The sequence below is a fragment of the Pteropus vampyrus genome, unplaced genomic scaffold, assembly GCF_000151845.1.
Source record: "Pteropus vampyrus isolate Shadow unplaced genomic scaffold, Pvam_2.0 Scaffold207, whole genome shotgun sequence".
In the NCBI taxonomy this organism is placed as follows: Eukaryota; Metazoa; Chordata; class Mammalia; order Chiroptera; family Pteropodidae; genus Pteropus; species Pteropus vampyrus.
Genome location: NW_011888988.1, coordinates 448,948 through 468,822, shown reverse-complemented (window position 1 = coordinate 468,822; position 19,875 = coordinate 448,948). Strand labels below are relative to the sequence as shown.

The following is a 19,875-nucleotide window of genomic DNA, read 5'->3' as shown; positions in this document are numbered from 1 at the left end:
GCTCTAACTCTTTCTACCTTGGGGAAGTAGAGGGAGGGGAGCACTAATGAAGGACGGAGAAGAACCGCATTATCTCCTGTGCAGAGGGAGTGAGGGGAAGGCTGGTGGCAGAGCGGTCGGATATCACTGGCACTCCCTAGCAGGCTTTGGCCATGCAGCTGAATCAGAGCCGAGGGAGCTGCCGAGACCAGAGGAGCCTCCGAGTCGGCTGTGGGCAAACCCGATAGCTCATCTGGAAACCATCCACGGCCTACCCCGCTCCCCTGTGCCTTGAGCTCATTGGAGAAGCCACAGTGGGGAAGCTGGGCCAGGCACCTCCACCAGCAGGCCCTGCGGGCAAGTCCCCCAGCTGCCAGCCCACGGGCCCCTGCCGCCCTCTCCGGGCTCTGAAAGCACAGGTCCCCCATGCACTAGCTCCTGGCTTCAGTTCCTGCCCCTTCCTCTCAGGCCCCAAGTGAACTGACCTCATGGTTCTGAGTAGTGCCGGAGAAAGGGGAAGGAGTCTCAGAGTTCTGGCCATTCCAAGGTTATCTGGGGGGCCTGGAGACACAGCCCCATTCGGAGTCTGGATGGGCATTAAGGTAGCACAGAGTCCTCACAGAGGAGTCGACTAGCCCTTGGCTGTCAGAGCCCTAAACCTTGGGTATCTGGTGTCCCATATCTCCCTCACTCCAATATCCAAAGTGCCCGCTCGCATAGCAGAAAGATCCCAAACCTGGAGGACATGGGACCATGAACAGAGCAGGGGTGACTGGCCACCTGGAGCCTTGCACTGTATCCTCAGCTCTGCCACAGAGTTCGCTTTGTGACCTTGAGGAGGTCTTACGCTTTCACAGGGACTCAGTTTCCTCCTCTATAATGGGATACCTGCCGCCACCACCCCCACGCCAGGATGATGTGAGGCTCGTGGCAGGAAAATTTAAATGACAGAAACAAAAAGTGGAATGTCACTACCAGAGCACACTCTCTGCAGAGCGGAGGGCGAGGCGGTGCTAGTCACATCAACAGTGCCAGCCTCGCTGGGAGAATCTGGCCCCCAGGGTTCCTCTGCCACATGAGGAGTCCTCCCCAAAGCCTGTAGGAGAGAGTGTTATTTCCCCATTTTCTTGGTGTCTCTCCCATTCCCTGGGTCAGTAGGAGTCATGGCGGTCTTGTTGTCACCCACCATATTTTATTAGCCCTTGAGCAGCACCCATCCAGCACGCTTGGTGAACACCTGTGGGGCAGGCACGCCCTCCCTCCTGTATGCAGACATCCACACTCTCTCTGTGAGCAAGACAGAACCCCCTCCCTGAGAAGCCCCTCTGCCTGGGGTGCTGGACACAGCGCCCGCCACAGGGAGCATCCTGAGAGCCAGCTGAGGACAGTTTTCATTTGTTGAAGAACCTGACAGGGTCAGAGGTAGCTCCGACCACGGGGGAGGGAACCAAGCCCTTTTGCCCACCACAAATCTCTTTAACAACAAACTTTGAGAACAGCCTGTTTTCCCAGTGCAGCTTCCTGCATAGCGTTTGCCTAATCTGTCTGCCCAAAATCCTCTCCAAACATGAGGTTTCCTGCCCTGCGCTGGCAATCAGAGAGCTCATTATCTGGGATTAGAGATGGAATGGGGGAGGGGGGGTCCCTTTTAATTACAGGAAAAAATTAGCCCAACTCATGTCGGCAAGACCACTGGGATTAGAATGAAGTCCAGGTCTGGACATAGGTCAGCAGGGAGGCGGGATCTGGGCCGGGATCTTCTGCTCTTGACTGTCTCTGGAGTCGTGGGATGACGGTGGAAGGAGGACCTTCCACTCTGTCTCCTCGATCTCTCTTGGGGATCGGGGAGAGGGGCGCGTGTGTGATCGGGGAGAGGGGTGCGTATGATCAGGGAGAGGGGTGCGTGTGCGATGGGGAGAGGGGTGCGTGTGTGATCGGGGAGAGGGGTGCGTGTGTGATGGGGAGAGGGGTGCGTGTGCGATGGGGAGAGGGGTGAGTGTGTAATGGGAAGAGGGGTGCGTGTGTGATAGGGGAGAGGGGTGCATGTGTGATGGGGAGAGGGGTGAGTGTGTGCGTGCGTGTATAAGGTAGGTAGAGAGGCTGAGAGACGGCACAGAGACAGACGTGTAAGACACACGGGTAACTGGGAGTGACAGGAGAAAGACAAGGAAGGGAGGGCGAGACTGGCAAGCGGGAGTTAAAAGGAGGTTGCTCTGGAAAACTGAGACAGACAGATACATGTTCAGAGACCTCCATTTCTCGCCCCACAGTTCCTATGGGCTCGCGTTTCTGTCACTTTCTCTTTCAAGGGGGGACAACAGAAAGGCAGCAGGAGCAGGCCTCCCTCCTCCCTTCCTCCTTTCCTTCTTTCCACTCTCCTTTTGGGCCACGCACAGCACAGGTGACCACTGCTTTTGGCCTGGCCTGGGGACAAGGTGAGGTCGGGAGCTTGGACTCGACTGGGCTCAGTAATGTCGAGTCTCCTCTGTGGCCTGAAGATGGGGCTTTCTGCCAGATAGTCCTTGCCTTCTCTTCCATGAGAAGAATCTCAGAGAAGCATTTATTTATTCATTTATTCATTCATTCTTCCATTTTACAAATAGATAGGGAACATTATTAGGGCCCAGACTCGTAATGGGTCTACGAGTTTTTATTAGCCCAATGGAAGGCAAATTGATCACTGGCTCAAGGTTTTGAGTGGCATCACCTCACCTCTTGCCTGTCTTCTAACGCATCGTATATATGCATGGTATAGGTATACGTACTTACACCATCCTGGGATAGTGCAGGCCCTCGGAAACGCCCACTGGCTAATTCAAAGGGTACGTGACAAAGGAGGCGAGCACACAGTGCAAAGACCTAAGAATATGTCAAGGCAACATACAACAGAATGCGAGCAAATTGGTGCAAACAGAGGATATTGGCACATGAGTATAATCATTTGTGTGTATTTCTATCCTGTTTCATTCAAAATAAAGAATTAAGTGACTTATAATAAAAGATTTGGCAAATATAGATAATGAAAACTAGCATGGAACTAGAAAATCCAAGCCACAAAAGGGGAATAGAAATAAATAAGCTAACAGTAAAGCCAATGTAGGAACCATCACCCAGCATCAGATTTGGCCTGAGTATCCTGGCAGCCAAATCAAAAAGAGAAATAGGATGCACTAGAAATCCTTACTCTCGGATAGAAGTGCCTATTTTTTCAGAAGGGACAATTTCCAGACATTACATTTTGTAAGTGATTTATCACGTGAGACTTGTACAGAAACCAAGATAAAAGTCGGACATCAAAATCTGAAACATCCTTTATATGGCAATTTCTTATAATACCTCCTGCTAATACCTCCAAAGCTGTGACATCCATATAACAATCAACATTCAATGAATTACTCTCATGGAGGAACCAACAATAAAAAGAAAGTAGATAAGGCCATTAAGGAAAGTAAAGCTTGATGGTCCAAGCTTTTGTGGTCCAAGTTTGTGGCTTTCTAGAGCACTGACTTGATTCAAGGATAGAATGCAACTTTTTAAGTATCCTGTTATACTTGGCAGTCTGCTAAAAGTTGAATAAAATGAAATATGTAGATCCAGCTTCTATATCTGGGAATTTATAATTTTTGCTGGCACTTCCATAGGGGCTCAGACAGCAAAACAAGAGTATTAAAATGATAATAAGGTGTTAACATCATATGCAAGACAAAGGTGAAAGCCTGTTCAGGAGGCACGTGGCTTAGTAAAAGATCGTGTAACCAAACTGACTGGGGTTCAGATCTCTCTCCACCACTGCCTGGCTCTGTGACCTAAAGCAAGTTACTTAACCAGTCTGAGCCCCAGTTTCTTCATGAGTGAAATGGATTTCAGGGATTAAAGTAGATATTTGATGTAAGATGCCTGGTGCCCTGTCCAACATCTGACATAAGCGGTAACTATACACCATTTCAGGATTGCAAAATAAGGCCGGATTCATAGAGTGAGGAGAGGAACGGTGAGCAAGACAAGGAGAAGCAGCTCTCTGATCGTCGCCAGGGTGGCTGGAGACCCCTTACCCCTTCTGAGAAAGCCCCTCAAAGCTGTCAGCATCCTAATGGTTGGGATTGTTCAAAGCCAGTTCTGCAGATGTTCCAGCTTCGGTTGTTTCTCAGGAGGCCCCAGAATTCTCTCTCTCCGTGCTCTGTTTCTGTCACAACTGGACTGGGAAATCCCTGAGCCCGCTTTCTCTCACCTGTTTTCATTCCTCTCAGGAAATGCCTGGGACTTGCGTTTTTCTGCCCTGTAAGGTCACCGTTGAAGTCCGTCTTTCCTTACACAGCCCTGCGGTCTTTCCACACTCACCCCTCAGGTGCCCTTCCTCTGCTCGTCATGGGGAGGTTCAGGTGTCAGGTAGGATGACAGGTGTTCGCTCCTGCCTCTCCTTGAGGCGTCTCTTGTCCGAATTGGAGGGCATCCAGTCCCAGGCAGCCTCCAGGTGACAGCAAAAGGGGATAAGGACAGGAAGCTAAGTGACAATCCCTGCCCACTCCACCACACCTTCCTGACAGCTGGGGACTCAGAACTCTCTTGAGCCACAGAGCTGGGCAGCAATAGAGAGGCAGATCCAGAGCATCCAGGTGTTGAGCCAGGGGCCAGGCACGCACCAGGCCGGTGCTTCAGACACATCCCTTTTGCCCATTTTCTCCCCCTCTGCTTCTTTGCATTTTCTCTGTTACTTTCCAGCCCACTGCAAGATTGTCAAAAGCTATGAGAGGCAAAGTGCTGTTCAGTTAATGATTCCAGTCCCTGGAGAGGTGAAGCGCTCTTTTAAAAGAAAAAAATATATAGAAGAGTGGGGGTGTGGGAGGGCGGAAGAGGGGGTTGCTTTAGTACTTTACACAAAAGCTAAGCTCCTTCTAGCTCTTTTAAAGGAGCAGATTAGAAGTGGGTGGGTTTGCCCCCTGAGCAGCCTTCTCTCTGTGGGTAATAGACTAGAGCCTCCCCCTCGCTTTCTCTTTTTCTCACAAAGTAGAAAGGGTCTGAATCGGAACACTACCATCCTTTTGGCTCCAGTGGCCTCAGCCCTCTGTGCCCCTAGCACAGGTCCGATGGAGACCCCCACCAAACCATCCCTCCTCGCTCAGAGTGGCTGTCTTCAAAAACAGGCTGCAACTCCAGCAATGCAAAGGGCTCCTGCTCCAAGCTTCTGCTGCTCCCTCCTCCCCAGCCCATCCTCCTCCCTCCTCCTTCCCCAGCATGCTCCCTTGGAATGGACAGAGAGCTGGAGATGGGGGACCAGTTGCTCTTATGGACCCCTGAAGAATATTCTCCCTGCCCAATTTTCCTCCTCAATCTGGTCCCACCCAACTCTGTGGATTAAAAATAAATCAATCGAAAATTCTTTGCCTCCGTGCAGCCCTTTCCAGTGTCCCAACTGCTTTCACATTCCGCATCTAATTCGTTCCTGCCATATCCTTGCCATGTAGGCAGTATTGTTTTTTACCAGTTTTGCAGATGAAGAAAGTGAGAATTAACTCCCTTGGCTTGAGTGCCCCTGCGTGGCCTCTGCCCAAATGAGTTAAGACTTTAGCCCTGACTGGACGGTCAACACCTATCAGAATGGAAGATTGAAGTATGGGACTTGGAAGATTGAGAAAGGAAACCGAAGAGCCTCCGAAGAGGCTGCCGAGCCAGATCTGTGTGCTCTATAATTTCCATCATCTCCAAGTGTGACCTGACTTCATGGGGGATTTTTCTAAGGTTATTTGGCTCCTCGTTGCCCCTGAAATAGTTTCTGTGGTCTTGGTCCAGTCTTCTGCTCATATCCTTGTACAGAGAGTTGCATCGGTGTGATGTGTGGTTGCACGAGAGCCAGAGGTACATGTGTCCTAGGTAGCGGAAGCCCCTCAAGGGTCTGGAGGATGGGGGGCTGCACTTTGCTGGCTGTTGAGCCCACTGGATATTCTGCTAACGCTCAGAGAAAAAGCAGTGCAAAGTTTGCTCCTTACAAGGCTCCTGCTTCCCTCCTTCTCCCTCCTCAGTGCGATATCCTGGCACCTGCTGTGCTGTTGTGCCCAGCCACCAGCAGGGTCTGCATGCTGGCCCTATGCCCGGCAGCTGTGGGGCATCAGTGCAAAGAAGGGTGGGCATCGAGGAGAAGCAGGTGTCCAGCCAAAGAGGACAAGGTGACTGGGAAGGGTCTCAGAGCAGTGATGCCAGGGAACAGCAGAGCTAGTCAGTGGCAGATCAAGCCGATCAGAGGATCCTTGCTCAACACCCCTTACCCCATCCCACCTTCATTAGAATGATCTGGCCCCAGAAAAATAGCAATGAATTAATTAGGGGTCTGTTGTCACAGTGCAGCTCATTAATAAAGTCCCTCTCCTAGGAGGGGAGATGGGGGGAGGTGCCAAGGGGACAGCTAGTCAAACAGAATCTTTTCAAAGAGCTAGACCCTCCCCTAGCTGTCTGTTCTGCCCTTGGGCTCTGCCAGGATGACAGACAGGGCAGAGCGCGCGGGCACCTTGAGCAGCCTGCACCGGCTGCTGAGGTTTCAGGATGGAGGCTTTCTGGCTTCACCTCCCTCCCCTCCTCCTCTGATGCTGTGTCTCAGACCCCAGCTCTGACCCATCCTCGTGACCTTAACCCCTGCTTTCCATCTGCCTTGGAGCCAGCACAGCTCGAGCTTAGTGGCCCTGGAGTTCTTTTCATGGCAGGACCTTGAGTGTTTATAGTACTTTCCTCCTAAGAGCTCTTACCGGTCCACTGGGGAGGCAAAAAGATCATTTCAGCAGAAAAAAAAAAAAATCTGTAGAGTGTGTTTATGTGCCAGTTCCTGAAGATTTGGTTGGGGGGGGCGGGGGGCAAGGGAATGTGCGAAGCGAGCTTTCCTCTTTCCCTTCCACTCTTCCCCAGAGATGGGAAAACAGGCCTAGCAAAGCGAGTGCCTAATGGAGTGGAGATTCCGGCTCTTCCGGGCTCTTCCGCCTTCCAGCTGCGTGACCTTGAGGAACTCCCTCACCCCTCCCCTCTGTACCTCAGTTTCCTCATCTATAGCATGAGAATAATAGAGCCCTTGGCACAATGTCTAACAATAATAGGGGTTAAATAAACATGAGCCATGGCTAAAGTTGCACTCCTGCACAGTTCCAGCAACAGGAGTCTCATTCCATCGGCGTGCGTTACCGAGGTCCCGCTGTGGACACAGTGGTGCCACAGGCAGTAGGCCTGTGACACTGTACGAAACATAGTGTCTGTCTTCTAGGAACTTTATATCTTAGGAAAGATAACTGCATGCGTCCACAAGCGAGTAGCCAAGAGACAGGCAGAGTGTGATGGGAGTTCAAAGGAGGGATCGGGACAGGCTTCCTGGAGGAGGTGGCCTTGAAGGATGGTTAGGATCTAGGAGGTAGAATAAATCGCTGAGCAAAGGCGTAAAGACCAAAAACCTGGAGACATAATTGGAAAATGGTGAGATGAGCATGTTAGCTAGACACCGGATGACAAACTGAGGAATGGGAACTTTTCTAGCTTATCGATGGGGGCAGTTAAAGATGTTTGTGTGTCTGTGTGCATGCAACAATTTACTTTTTCATATTGCCAAAGTAGTGTATGTTCATTATTAGAAAAAAATTAGGAGACTGAGATAAGCAAGAGAAAGAAAATTACAAACACCTGAAATTTAAGGATTTTGCATACAGAAAAGGCAGGATCAAATAAGTGTTTTAAGAAGCTCAATCTGGCAGTGTTTGGAAGAACAGATTAGAGCAGGAATATGCTGGAGGCAGGCAGATCTCTCAGGTTATTGCAGTAGCACAGATAAGAGGCAATAAAGACTCAGCCCTAGCCCATGAGCAATGGGAAGAGAAATACAGCCGCGTGGATGTGGTCTTCGTTTTGTTTTTGTTTTTGTTTTTTGTTTTTTTTTTTTTCAGTTACCTCACATTTTCTGCACCATGGTATATACACACCACATGTGGGTTTTTTTTTTAAATGACTTTTCCTTTGAAAATCTCAGAGAGTCCCCTGCATTCAGGCACAAGCCCAGTGTCAGATTGCCATGCGCACAACAGGCACAAGCCCAGTGTCAGATTGCCATGCGCACAAATCTTGACCTCCCTTCCCGCCCTGACAGCCATCCTCAGTGTTAATGAAAGCAAGAGATTACTGTTCCAGATTATAAAATGCAGGGCAATTTGAGACCATTGAAAAGAATGAGTTAATTAAAGAGGCTAATAACCCTCTTAAACACCCACCCTTTGCTCTTTTTCCAGGCTGCAGGTGGCCTTCTTTGTCACACTAGAGGAGACAGCTATATGGTCTATTTTGTTTCCCGGGCACCCAGCACTTGTGGATGTAATTTTGAGTCTTGGTGCAGACATCGCCCTCCCGTTGGACTTAGGGAAACCCAGGCCCCAGAGGGAGGCAGGACAAAGGAGACAGAGTCCAGGCTTTGGAGTCTTGTGGACCAGCTTTGGGCTTCACTGGGCCACTTACTAGCTGAGTAGGCATGTTCTGGATACTTAACATTTCCTGTTCTGTGAAACGAGGGGGCCTTTCCCATAGTTTCCAAGATTATTCACGTCAATATCTTCAGTCTTTGGCACACTAGTGGCCATGCTCAATAGATGTTCAATAAACATGTTGAACTAAATTGATACAGGGAGATAATCAGTTGGAAAGCCTTTGCGGATCCGGTCCGGGAAGGGCTGGGTTCCTCTGCCTGCTCCCTCCCCGGGAGTGCAATGGGGCCTCTCCAACGTAGTTAACCTGAGTCTCCGTGTGCGGAATTCTCACCACTCCCTATTCCAGAGCTTGAGGAGAAAGGCTGCACTGCCCTCTGCATGAACCCTAAAGGGCAGCTCTGAATCATCAATTCAATCCTGAAACAGCCAGGGCATCCCCAGGCAGGGAACCTGTGTGCAGTGTCTTGCATGGAGATGTCGAGAACCCCACAGTGCTAGAGATTTGGGTAAACAGAGATTCCGATTTGGCAGAAGTTTGTCATTATTCTCTATCAATTCCTTCTCCTACCCCTCTACAGTCTCCCCAACTCTGTGCGCACCCTCCATGAATTATTGCTCTGCCGCTGCGTGATCTGATTTCATCTGAGGCTGCTTAATGCTTCGGCTGTCCCTTGCTGAGTTTATCTTATTGTTTCCCAGAACAATCAAATGCTTCCTCTCCCCCTGGCAGCTTCATCCTGTTCCCAGCGCCTCCTGACCTGCCCATCTTGAGCTGGAGCAACGCTGAAAGGTGGGGCTGGTCTGAGGCCAGAGCCCTGTGCTCTGTAGCTGTCCGCATTATTCACCTGTACAAGCTCACTGAGACTGGATTCTTTTACTTCTAGATCTTGATGTCACTCTCCCCTGAGTGGTAAAGGGAAAGGCCCCTGAGGTAGGGTACACTTCGCCCTTGTGAAATGCAGTCTTTAGCCAAAGGAAGGTGAGAAGCCAAGGCCACTCTTCTCAGTCCTGAGGGGCAGCAGGGATCAGTGATTGCTTGGCCATCCACCCCTGGCTGAGGAAGAGCAAAGAAGCCACGATTTAGGATTTAGGAGGGGAGAAAACCTCCCGCTCCTGCCGATCTCTCCAACCTAACTCCTGAACGTTGACTTTACTCATAGTAGACGATCAATAAATATTCGCGACATCCACTATCCCCTGTCATTATGAGCCAGGCTCTTAATCTGTCCCAAGATACAGAAATCCAGAGACCAAGTGCTCCTCTCGGGACCCCCTCCCCATGTTCTAGAAGAAAGCCCCCGTGGCCTGGCCTTTTGAAATCCAGGACCCACTAGCCCCATGCACTACTCTGCTAGCCCCTCTCCCCCGGTTTAATATCTAGGGCAAATTCTTAACGCACAGAAATAGAAGTAATTGTACATGAAAATGTCAGTCTCCAGTGTCAAAGCCCCGGTGATTGACTCACTAGGGACCAGTGCTGGAAGAATCTACACGTGTGGCGAGGGCATGTGCGTGTGTGTGCGTGCGTTTGTGTGCACATACATGCTTGCATAGGGTGGGGGCAGCCAGATTTCTCCAAGTTTAGTACATTTTAGTGACCTCCTTTCATTTCATGGACAGGCAGACCCTTGGCCTCGTCTCCCTTCTTCTCTCCTCTCCTGGCTCCGTGCAACCCGCAGGCCAAGTCTTCCAGGCTCCTGTGTCCCTGTCCAATTAGCCAAGCATTTAAGGCCAGGCTCCCAGCTGTTCTCTGGGGAACCTCAGCCTGCTGAGCTGTGACACGGTTAGTTAATGTTTGGTCAGCTCCAGGGGTTGGGGGGCGAGCCAGGGGTGCCCTAGGAGTTTCTGTGGCTGCTTTTGTGTGTGTATGCACATGTGTGTGTGCAGGGTAGAGAGGGAGGAAGAATCTCAGTGACTGAATTTACTAAAGACTTCAATCTATAAATAATTCGGGTCATGAAGCTATACAAAAATAAACTTTAGCGTGAATCTTTTCTCTCGCAGCACTAAATGCACAGCTGCAGACACACTTACTCATTAACTCACTCCCAAGTTCAGTCTGAACAACACCACTTTCCCGTTTAAAGATCTAAACATACACACACGTACACACACACACACACACACACACACACACACACATATATATATATACACCTGTACACACATACACCACACATGCACACACACATTCGTATACGATGCAAGCCCAGAGTTCTGAGGCCGAAATAAAATCGAGTCATAAAGGCCTCTTCCAAAGTGAATTTTAGAACATAAGGTGACAAGACCTGCTTGAAATTGTTGAGCCCTTGGTAACTGCACGTCAGAAGCTCATCCTCTCCAAATGCTCATGTATGGGACACAACGTTCCCAAGAAATCTGGGCTAAGACATAACAATAACTTTTTCATATTTACATCATGCTTTAAATTTTCCCCAAATTTAAATTTTCCACTCCTGCTTTTCCGTTTAGGTGTCACCTCCTCTTTCTAGAAAGCCTTTCCGTCAGGGCTCCGTCAGTCCAGGTGAGGCACTGCCCTGCCCCATGCCGGCCTCCCGGGGCCCCCCGTGCAAACCTCCTTTCACAAGGGGCATCCCATGTGTTTGGGTCGGATTGTCCATGTCCCTGTTCCTTGGGCTTCTGAAGAAGATTCTTTCCCACAGTGTCCCCATCTCTTAGCACAGGCCTGACTTACGGTAGGCATGTGTTAAATGCATACTGGGCGATGCTGAAATTCATAACTCATTTTATTCTCACAACATCCTTTTTGAGCTAGTAAGGAAAGGAGTTACCACCCTGATTTAGTAGCTTCAGAAACCATTGCATAATCGAGTGAAGTGACTTGCCTGAAGTCACATAGCCAATTAATGAGAAAGTTGGAATTTGATCCTAGCTCTCTCCAGACACGAACCAGCGCCTCCGTCTGCTTGGGGAACCTCTCACACCAATCTATTTCTTACTGAGAGGCCCAAGAAGAAAATTCTCAATTTTATTGCTTGTCAGCTGATCTTGCAAAAAAAAAATAAATTACTATTACTACTACTGCTGCTGCTGCTGCTGCTACTACTACTACTATTACTACTACTACTATTACTACTACTACTAATTCTAATACTACTACTAATAAAGTGATACTAGAATGCCAAATTCCAAGCAAGAGCACCATAATTTAGGACTGACTAGAGAAGAAATTGATGCACAAGAAAAAGAGTTTGGAGGGGCCTGTAGGTAAGCTAGTTAATTGGATATGCTGATTTGAATTGGATTTCAAGAAAAGAGGCTGTCGTTAATATCTACACAGACCTAGCTGTGATTTAAAGGAAAGTTACTAATAGGATTACTTTTCATTTTCATTTCAAAGAGGCCCCTCCCACCTGGGGGATGGAGTAAATCTCCCCTGGATTCCCCTTGCCCCAAAGACAGCCCTGAGAAACTGACTTTTAGCCTCCAACCAGGGTCTGGTGAAATTAGGTTCTGAGTTTATTGATGCCTCCAGGAAATTTTGGCCTTGGGGTCTAAAGAAGCAGAGTAGATGAGGTAAGTTCGGACTTTCAGTCTACTCCGTTCTCAGCTGCACTGAAAGCTACATTCGCTCACTGTTATCTCCTAGAGTCACAGAGTGGCTGAGCAATCAGGCTCCGTGTGGGAATATCCCACTTCTGTCCCTCTTTAGCTCTGTGATCTTGGGAAAGTCACCTCACTCTTTCATACCTCAAATCTCCTCTCTGTAAAATGGAAATAATAATGGTATTTACCTTAGAGGTTCTTGTACGGGAAAAAGGGTTAATGTTTGCTGAGTAGTTGCAACAGCACCTCACGTACTGTAAAAGCGGTAGGAGTAGTAGCTATTATAAAATTCTTTAGGCAAACAGGACTCTTGGAAAATTCACCGAGTCCATCCTACCACCCCAGGCAGGGCCACATTTACCCAGGAAGCAAAAGAGGTTATTGTAGATTCAAACCCTCCTGAGAAGGCAGTCCCAGCCTCCTGTGGTCACTCATTCTATCGTCGGGGCTCCCCACAACAGGAATTCTCACGAGAGCTAGCCGAAATCTCCTTTTGCAACAGTTTAGGTACAGTATGTCTTTTTCTGGTCTCAGTCGAGACTGTCACTTTCCACTGTAGCACACTGTTCTTATCGCGCCTTCTGAGCTTCTTCCAGCAAAATGGTGCAGGTAGCTTCTGCACGTCCTCTGAGGAGAGGAGGAGCCCAACCGGAAAGACATGCTCGGAAGGACTCGCTTCCACGTGTCACCTCCCTCGTCTGCCCGCCCCCTCGCTCCTCCCCACCTGGTTGGATGTGGAGGTCTGTGCAGCTTGGGCTGATAACGCCCTTCTCTTGGACTGGATTCATGGCCCATTTCAGTTTATTGTTGTCCCTGTGGTCATTGAAACCTGGCCTAGGGACACAAGCTGAAAAGCTGAATAGAACTGTCACTTTGGGGGACACCACAGAGTAGACTTAATCAATTGGATTTTAAAATGCCACTTTTGTTTAGGACTCACCACTACAATGCTGTGTCAGGCAAGGATGGGGGACAACTTTGAAACTCAACCCTTCTTATCTAAGACAAAATGATCTGGGCAATCCTGTGCTTGAACCTTTCTCCCCGGTCAGACCCTCCTCCTCCTCCTCCCTCCTCCCTAGCCCCTAGTCTCCCTCAGCCATGCGCTTCCTCTGGATCGCGCTGGCTGGGAGCCGGTTCGAGCCCCAGTCCCACCACTGCCAGCCGCATGCCTGCAACGGAAGAGCTTAGGCGAGAGGAGCTCCCAACCCATGCAGCTCCAGCAGTGTTTACACATCTGCGATTCTCCGGTGATAGGCTCTGAGCAGATGGCCTCTTCCTGTTATTCACAGGGGAAAACTGAGGCTGAGAGAGATGAGGTAACTGACCTAAAAGTGTACCATTAGGCAGAAATCAAGCCCAGACAAGAACAGTCAGACCAGAAGCCTGAGAACCCTGAACTCTGCCCACTCCGTGTGTTGCCAGAGGCAGCAAAGGGAATCAGGGAGGGGAAATATCTCTGCCCTCTGCCTGCCAGTCCCTGCCCCCACCTCATTCTCTTTGACTCTCTGGCCTCTTGGCCCCATTTTCCAACTTCTCTGCCCTCCCGTAGGTTTCTTGGAGGCAGATAGCGTGGAATGAGGGAATAAGTCGAGAGGCTCAGACTTCCTGGGCAGGTCTGCTTTTCTCTGAAGGGATTTAGACAGAATGAAATAGGATAGCTTGGTTCAGGTTCAGTGCCAAGAACATTTTCTGTTCTGGTTTGGTTTTAGCTCTGATGTTTGAGAGTTACATAGATTCGATTCTGGCTTCAACTGGTGTGTTGAAAGATTGGTGTTGCAGATGTTACAAACAACAACAAACAAACAAACAAACAAAGCCTGTCTAGGTCTCTGATTCGGTAAAAAGTGAATGGCTGGGATCGGTCCTAACTGGGATGCACCACCGGATATGATGATAAGTTGGCTTTGGTTAAATTCTAGCTCCAGCCTGGCCATGGGTACCATCCAGTCCCAGGGACCACAGAGAGAGGGCCAGACTGTGACATTCCTCCTTCCGATTCTGTGTCCAGGCGTTGCTGGGGATCCAGGCAAGCATCCAGGCAAGTGAGGAGGGACGCTGCTCTGTCTGGCAAGGAGTTAACTGGCTTCCCAGGCAGAGATATCCTGGACCAGGCCTGTAGAGAAGGCTGGCTCTACAGCTCCTGGGGCTGAGCCAGAGCCTTGAGGAGACTTAAACCTCACTGGAGAGGAGCAGCTGTCACAGGGAGGGTGGTGAAAAGCACTGGGAAGAAATGGTGCCTGGACTCCCCATTTTATGAAGACAGAAAACTGAGGTCAAGCCAACCAGAAGTCGACTATCACATCTTCCCTCTACCTCCTGCAATAGCACAAGAACTTTTGTGACTAAAAGCTACTACATTTCTGGATCTCAAGGAACTTTGGGATCTGTCCATCAAAGAGAGAATGCTGCTTGGAATATTAAGGGAACCATTTTAAAGGTGGGGGCATTTTCCTAGATAAAGACCCTCGCTCTTCACTCTGCTTCAATCTATAAGCAGATTCGCCCAGGGTGGAGGTTAGTGGCTTCAGCCCCGCTGCATCATCACTGCCCCCGGAGTCTTCCTCCACCCTGTGAGAATGAAGTAAATGGAGCCCTAACCCCTCCCTTGGAAGGAGGGGCTTTAGTGACAGTTGCCAAGGCAACAGCTTTGAGCAACAGGAAGCTGCTAGCTAGGTAGAAAAAGGGCGAAAGAGGAGCTCAGTGGAAAGAAGAGAGTCCAAACCACAAGGGAGGTTACTGGGGCAGGAGTGGCCGAGAGCAGAATTTCTTTGGTTCCATTGAGGTTACCTCCTCATCCTCAAGCCCTGAGCCATCAAAGAAGGTGAGGAGAACACAGTATCTCTGACTCTAGGGTCTGCCCCACTATTCCCACACTTGAGGCTGGGCACAGAGCCTCAGGCAAGAATCTGCTGTTTCTAGCACTAAGAATTGCTGGGCCACAGTCACCCACCCACAATGGGCTCATGGCCTTAGCTCAGGTCCCTAAGTATGCAAATTCTGAAGAGGGTAGAGAAATATGAATGGAAGCGCTGGGCCGACTTCCCCAACACTGCGATAGATAATGCTCTTGACTCTCCTTACTCAGCCAATAGGACCGGAAAATGTACCTACTGTCCATCCTTACATGTTTACTGTGGCATCAGGCACCAGGCTTGGCCCTCAGGATGAATAAGCTGAGGTCCTTGCACTCAGGAGCTCTCTGTGAGGTGGGAGAAATGGGCAGAGGGAAGGGGATACTTAGAAGAAGCACAAGAGAATAGGAAGAGGAAGCCTAATCTTAACGTCTTTCAGAGAAAATCCCTTTTGACTTTGTTCTAGACTAAAGAGTCCATGGTACTCAATCAGTTGATTCATAGTTCATGTCCTTTCAACAAGCATTTCTTGAGCATTCCCTTTTATCCGTCACCAACTATGTTCCCGCCTCGTTCTAGCCAGCTATAAGAGAGATAGAAAACACATCTCTGCCTTCAAAATGTTGACAGATGTACACACAAATGAAGCAGTTAGAGAACAATTTAGATAGGTTGTCAATACATGCTAGTTAGTACATATGCGATGAACAAAGCAATTGATTATAATCCTAGGGCAAAAATCTGGTAGGTAAAAAAGGCATCAGGATGAGGTGCAATTCGTGTGGCGGACAGATCGGGAAGGCTCCTGGAGGAAGTGGGGCTTGAGATAAGAGGAGTTTTCTATGGAGAGAGGACGAGGAAAGGAGCCACTGATTAGGGAATATTGGTCAGCAGTCAGCTGCTATGTTTGGAATGAGAATTCGGCGGGGTGGGGGCACAATCCAACCAAGGACTCCTGGCCACCGACTTCTGGGTGACCTTAGGGACTTCTCCCCGCTGAGTCTCAGCGGTTCTGTACGTATAGAGCTTAGACTAAATTAGCACTTCTCAAACTCCCAGACCAGCAGAATCCACATTGCCTTGGAATTTGTTAGAAATGAAAGTTCTCAAGTTTCATTCCCACCGAAACAGAAACTCTGGGGGTGGACCCGGCAATGGGTTTTACCAAGCATTCCCCCTGCCCCCATTCCCCCCACCTGTGGTTTCAGGGCACACTGGTTTGAGAACCACTGTACTGCATTAGTACCGGTGCTTCTAGACTCTAGCCACTCATTAGATTTACCTGGGGAGCTTTGAAACCCCACGGTGGTGCCCAGGCTCCACCCACAGAGATCCAGATGAGTGGACCCAGCCCTGACACTCATGTTTTTTAAAACTCCCCAAATGATTCTAATGTGCCACCAGAGCTGAGAAGCACTGGACTAGGTGATGTCCAAGTTCTTTCCAATTTATTACCCCAGGATGGGTGCCAAGAGGCTGAGCCAGGATTCCTGGCTCACAGATCTCCCCAGGTGGATCTGTGTGGGGGCAGAAAGACCTTCCTGAAATCTTAACATCTCGAAGCTCTTGATGACCAGCTTTTTGACGGTTTGTGTGATTTCTCCACCATTCTCCCTTGTCTGCCTGAGGCAGAAACACTGTGTGCAGATGTTGACTCTTTCACCTCAAACACAAATAAGTGTGCACAAGCACACACGCACTTGCACTCATCACTCAGTGCAATAAATATATGTAGACACACACTAGAATAACCACATAAGGGCATGTATGCACACATAAAATAAACCCACCATTAGGAATCCCAGACTCCGCACACTCAGACCACTTGAAAAAGGATTCCTTTTGGGCTATTTGAACTAAGGAGCACCTCTGTCTTCCCTGATGCTTAGCCTGGTTCAAGGTAGCAATAGGTTGTAGGGTGAGGTGATTATCTTCTCTCAAGCTACCTGCTCTAGGCTGAGGCAGGTAAACCATGGGGAACTGCTGAGTACAGATGCTGAGGATGCCCTTGTTTCTTTTGCAGATTCGAGCCGATGGTCCCCCCCATGGCGGGGTCCAGTATGAGATGGTCTCTGTGCTCAAAGACGGGAGCCCTATCCTCCGGGACATGGCCTTCTCCATTGATCAGCGCTATCTGTACATCATGTCTGAGAGACAGGTAAGTGCTAGCACCTATCCCTCCTTTCCAAAGCCTAGGAGGAGCTGGTAAACTGTGACCTTTGTTCGGAAGCTGTTCCATCTAACAAGGGAGACCTCTGGGCTTGCTGCTCAGGGGTCCTGGGAGAGGTAGAGTTCATGGAGGTTTTTGTAGGGAGCCAGAGAGAAGCAACGGGGTCAGCCCCATCCCGCAGGTTTCTTTCTGGTCTACAGCCCCTGTTTCAGAGTGTGATGAACAGTCCCGCAAGAACGGGCCAGACTTCACAGAGCAGCTTGGCGTGATTAAAAGGTAGATTTACTGCTCCCAGGCCCACAGAGTCTGCTGCTCAAGGGAGCCAAAGAGGTGTAAATAATCCAGGCCTCCAGGCTGGGCCCAATCCTGGGAGAGACAGACCCAAGAGAGCCCGCCCTCCCCCCCCCCCCCCCGAAGAAGATAAAAATCTTGGCCTGCATCTTAGACTGAGGCAGGGTAGAAGCTGGTGAGCTCTGAGATGCTGAAGCTCTACCTGCGGAGCTGGGAAGCCCTGAGAAGCAGACTTATACCCTCTGCTTTGTAACTACTGGCCAGGATCCACACCCTCTTGGATTGCTTTTGCCCTAAATATGTGTAATCAGAGAGAAAGCAAATTCAGGGAGAGCCATGGTGAAGGGCGAAAGAAGCTGGGAAAATGGAGGATTCACCAAATCAGTGGAGATGCAGACGGTGAAGCAAAGACCTTAGGAAAGTCTGGTTCTTTTCATTCGTTCGGTAAGTGCGTCAGCCGTTGTTCAGCAGAAGCGGTGGTCTTGGCATTTTCCTGAACATGGTAAGCAAGACAAAGGCCAAAGACGGAGAAAAAGGACTGTGAATCTGTCTTGGTGCTGAGGACAATGACTTAGGCTAGACAAGGATGCTGGGCTTGAAGACCAGCGAGCTTTCACGAAGGGCCTCCCAGCTCGTGTCATTCTCAACATATTCTGCCAAGATTCCAGGTGTCCTTGATCAGCGCCACCCTGCTCAGAGTTCTCTTTCCCCCCTTTCTTTCTGAATTTAAGAACCCTGAATCCAGGGATGATGGATGAGTGGAGGAAGGAAGGAAGAGGTGAATGGGCACGTGACAGCGTAAGGGAATGGAAGCAGCTGTGCAGCTCTAACTTGAAAATCACTTCTTGAGAATAGATGTCACATGTCATATGCTAATTGCACATGAATTACATCCAGATCCTCTTGAACCCACCTGTCTTCTTACCTCTCTTCAGGTGGCCCCTGTAGTTGAGGCATAAACAGGTCCAGATGGGAATTTAGTGGAGCTGGAGGAGGCTCTCCCATACCCTAACCTAGAGTGGGAAAGACAGTCTTGGAAGTAAACACTGATCTATAGTTCCAATAAAACAGTTGGTGGGTCCTACGAAAAATTACTGGGAGTATATATATTTGAAACAATATACTGGGAAAACATCAAAATGAATGAGACTCGGTCACTACCCTGATGTTGCTAATGATCTAACGAGGGAGAGAAACGCATACCCAGATAGCTATAACATCAGATCGAAGTCTATAAATACTCTGCTTTTCCTTCCCATTATTTTCTTATAGACAAAAGATTATTTATTAAGCAAAAATAGTAGATGCTCACTAAACAAATTCAACCAATACTTACAGAAAAGAAAATAGCAACAAGTCCTCACTACCCAAAATTTAACACCCCATTGACATTTGGTGAACACCGTTCTAGAAACTTATGCAGGATTATATATAGATAGAGGGATGGATAGATAAATGGCAACCTGGATAGGTGGATGAAAGGATGGTCAGAGGCATCAAATAGGCCCACATTATACATGATATTATGTATGGCCGAGGACCAGGCGGGTAACCCTGGGTAAAAGCTCTTTCTTGGGTTCTCTGAGCCCAGTGAAGTGGAAAAGCAGAAACGACACATAGAAGTGACCAGTGAGGCCTTTTTCTGAAACTGAGAAGATGCCACGGCATGTTTCTTTGTTTTTTTGTTTTTTGGGGTTTTTTTTTATTGCATATCTTTTTCTCAAATAGGATGCTTTTCTGAAATTGCATTCAAAATGTGGCCAAAGGAGATGGCCTGGGCCAGGGCTGGAACCTGACGAGTGGCCTTCGGGCAAGATATTGACCTCATGAGACCATAGCTGATGTCACCTCTGAGAGCATCGGCCCTGGCTAAACCATGTCCACGTAGCTTATTTCAAAATATCCTCTCCTTCGTCCTCATCTTCTGCCTCAGCTGACAATTCTTATTACAATCTGTGCCAGACAGAGGGGTTCAGTAGTAGCCAGTTGTGCTGAGCAGATATAGGAAGAGCCTGGGTGGAATGCCATGGAGCCGTCCGTCTCTAGTCAGGTGACATATTAGTCCAGGGAGCTACCTATGCCAGCTGGAGCTGTGATCAGCAGGCAGAGTCTAAGGGGGATTTGTGGTGGAGCGCAAAGGCCTGTCACCTGGAGAGCTGTAAATCATGTAAAAATAGGTAGCCAGGTGATTTCACCAGGGGCTGGAGCCGGAGATGAGGGCCAAGAACAGCTCAGGAGGCTCATCTGTCTGAGTCTGAGCAGCTATGAGTCCAGAGCGTTCGTGGACAGCTCGGACCTCTTTAAGGAAACGGTTTAACGTGTGGCAATAGAACAGTTGATGAAAATGATGTCAAATGGCTTGGGTTCTAGTTCAGCTTTTGCCATAACCTGAGTATGACCCTCTCACAGCTTCGGTTTCCTCCCTTATAAAATAAAGGATCTGTGTCAGATGATGGGGTTGTCTCTGAGTCCAAAGCTTCGAATTGGATCCCATCTCCACGTTTTATAGCTGGTGGCCTTAGACAAGTCACTTCACCTCGGTGTGTTTGACAAGGGTCCACATGAGGCTCAG

The 19,875-nt window shown here is 49.1% G+C and overlaps 1 protein-coding gene across 1 annotated transcript in view; it reads left to right on the top strand.

Annotated features, from left to right (window-relative positions):
- PLXNA2 (plexin A2) overlaps positions 1 to 19,875 on the top strand; it is a 212,899-nt gene that overhangs the window by 78,283 nt on the left and 114,741 nt on the right. The window contains exon 4 of the mRNA XM_011372463.2: positions 16,866 to 17,000. Coding sequence (XP_011370765.2) covers positions 16,866 to 17,000 — 135 coding nt within the window. The remainder of the gene's footprint in view (positions 1 to 16,865; positions 17,001 to 19,875) is intronic.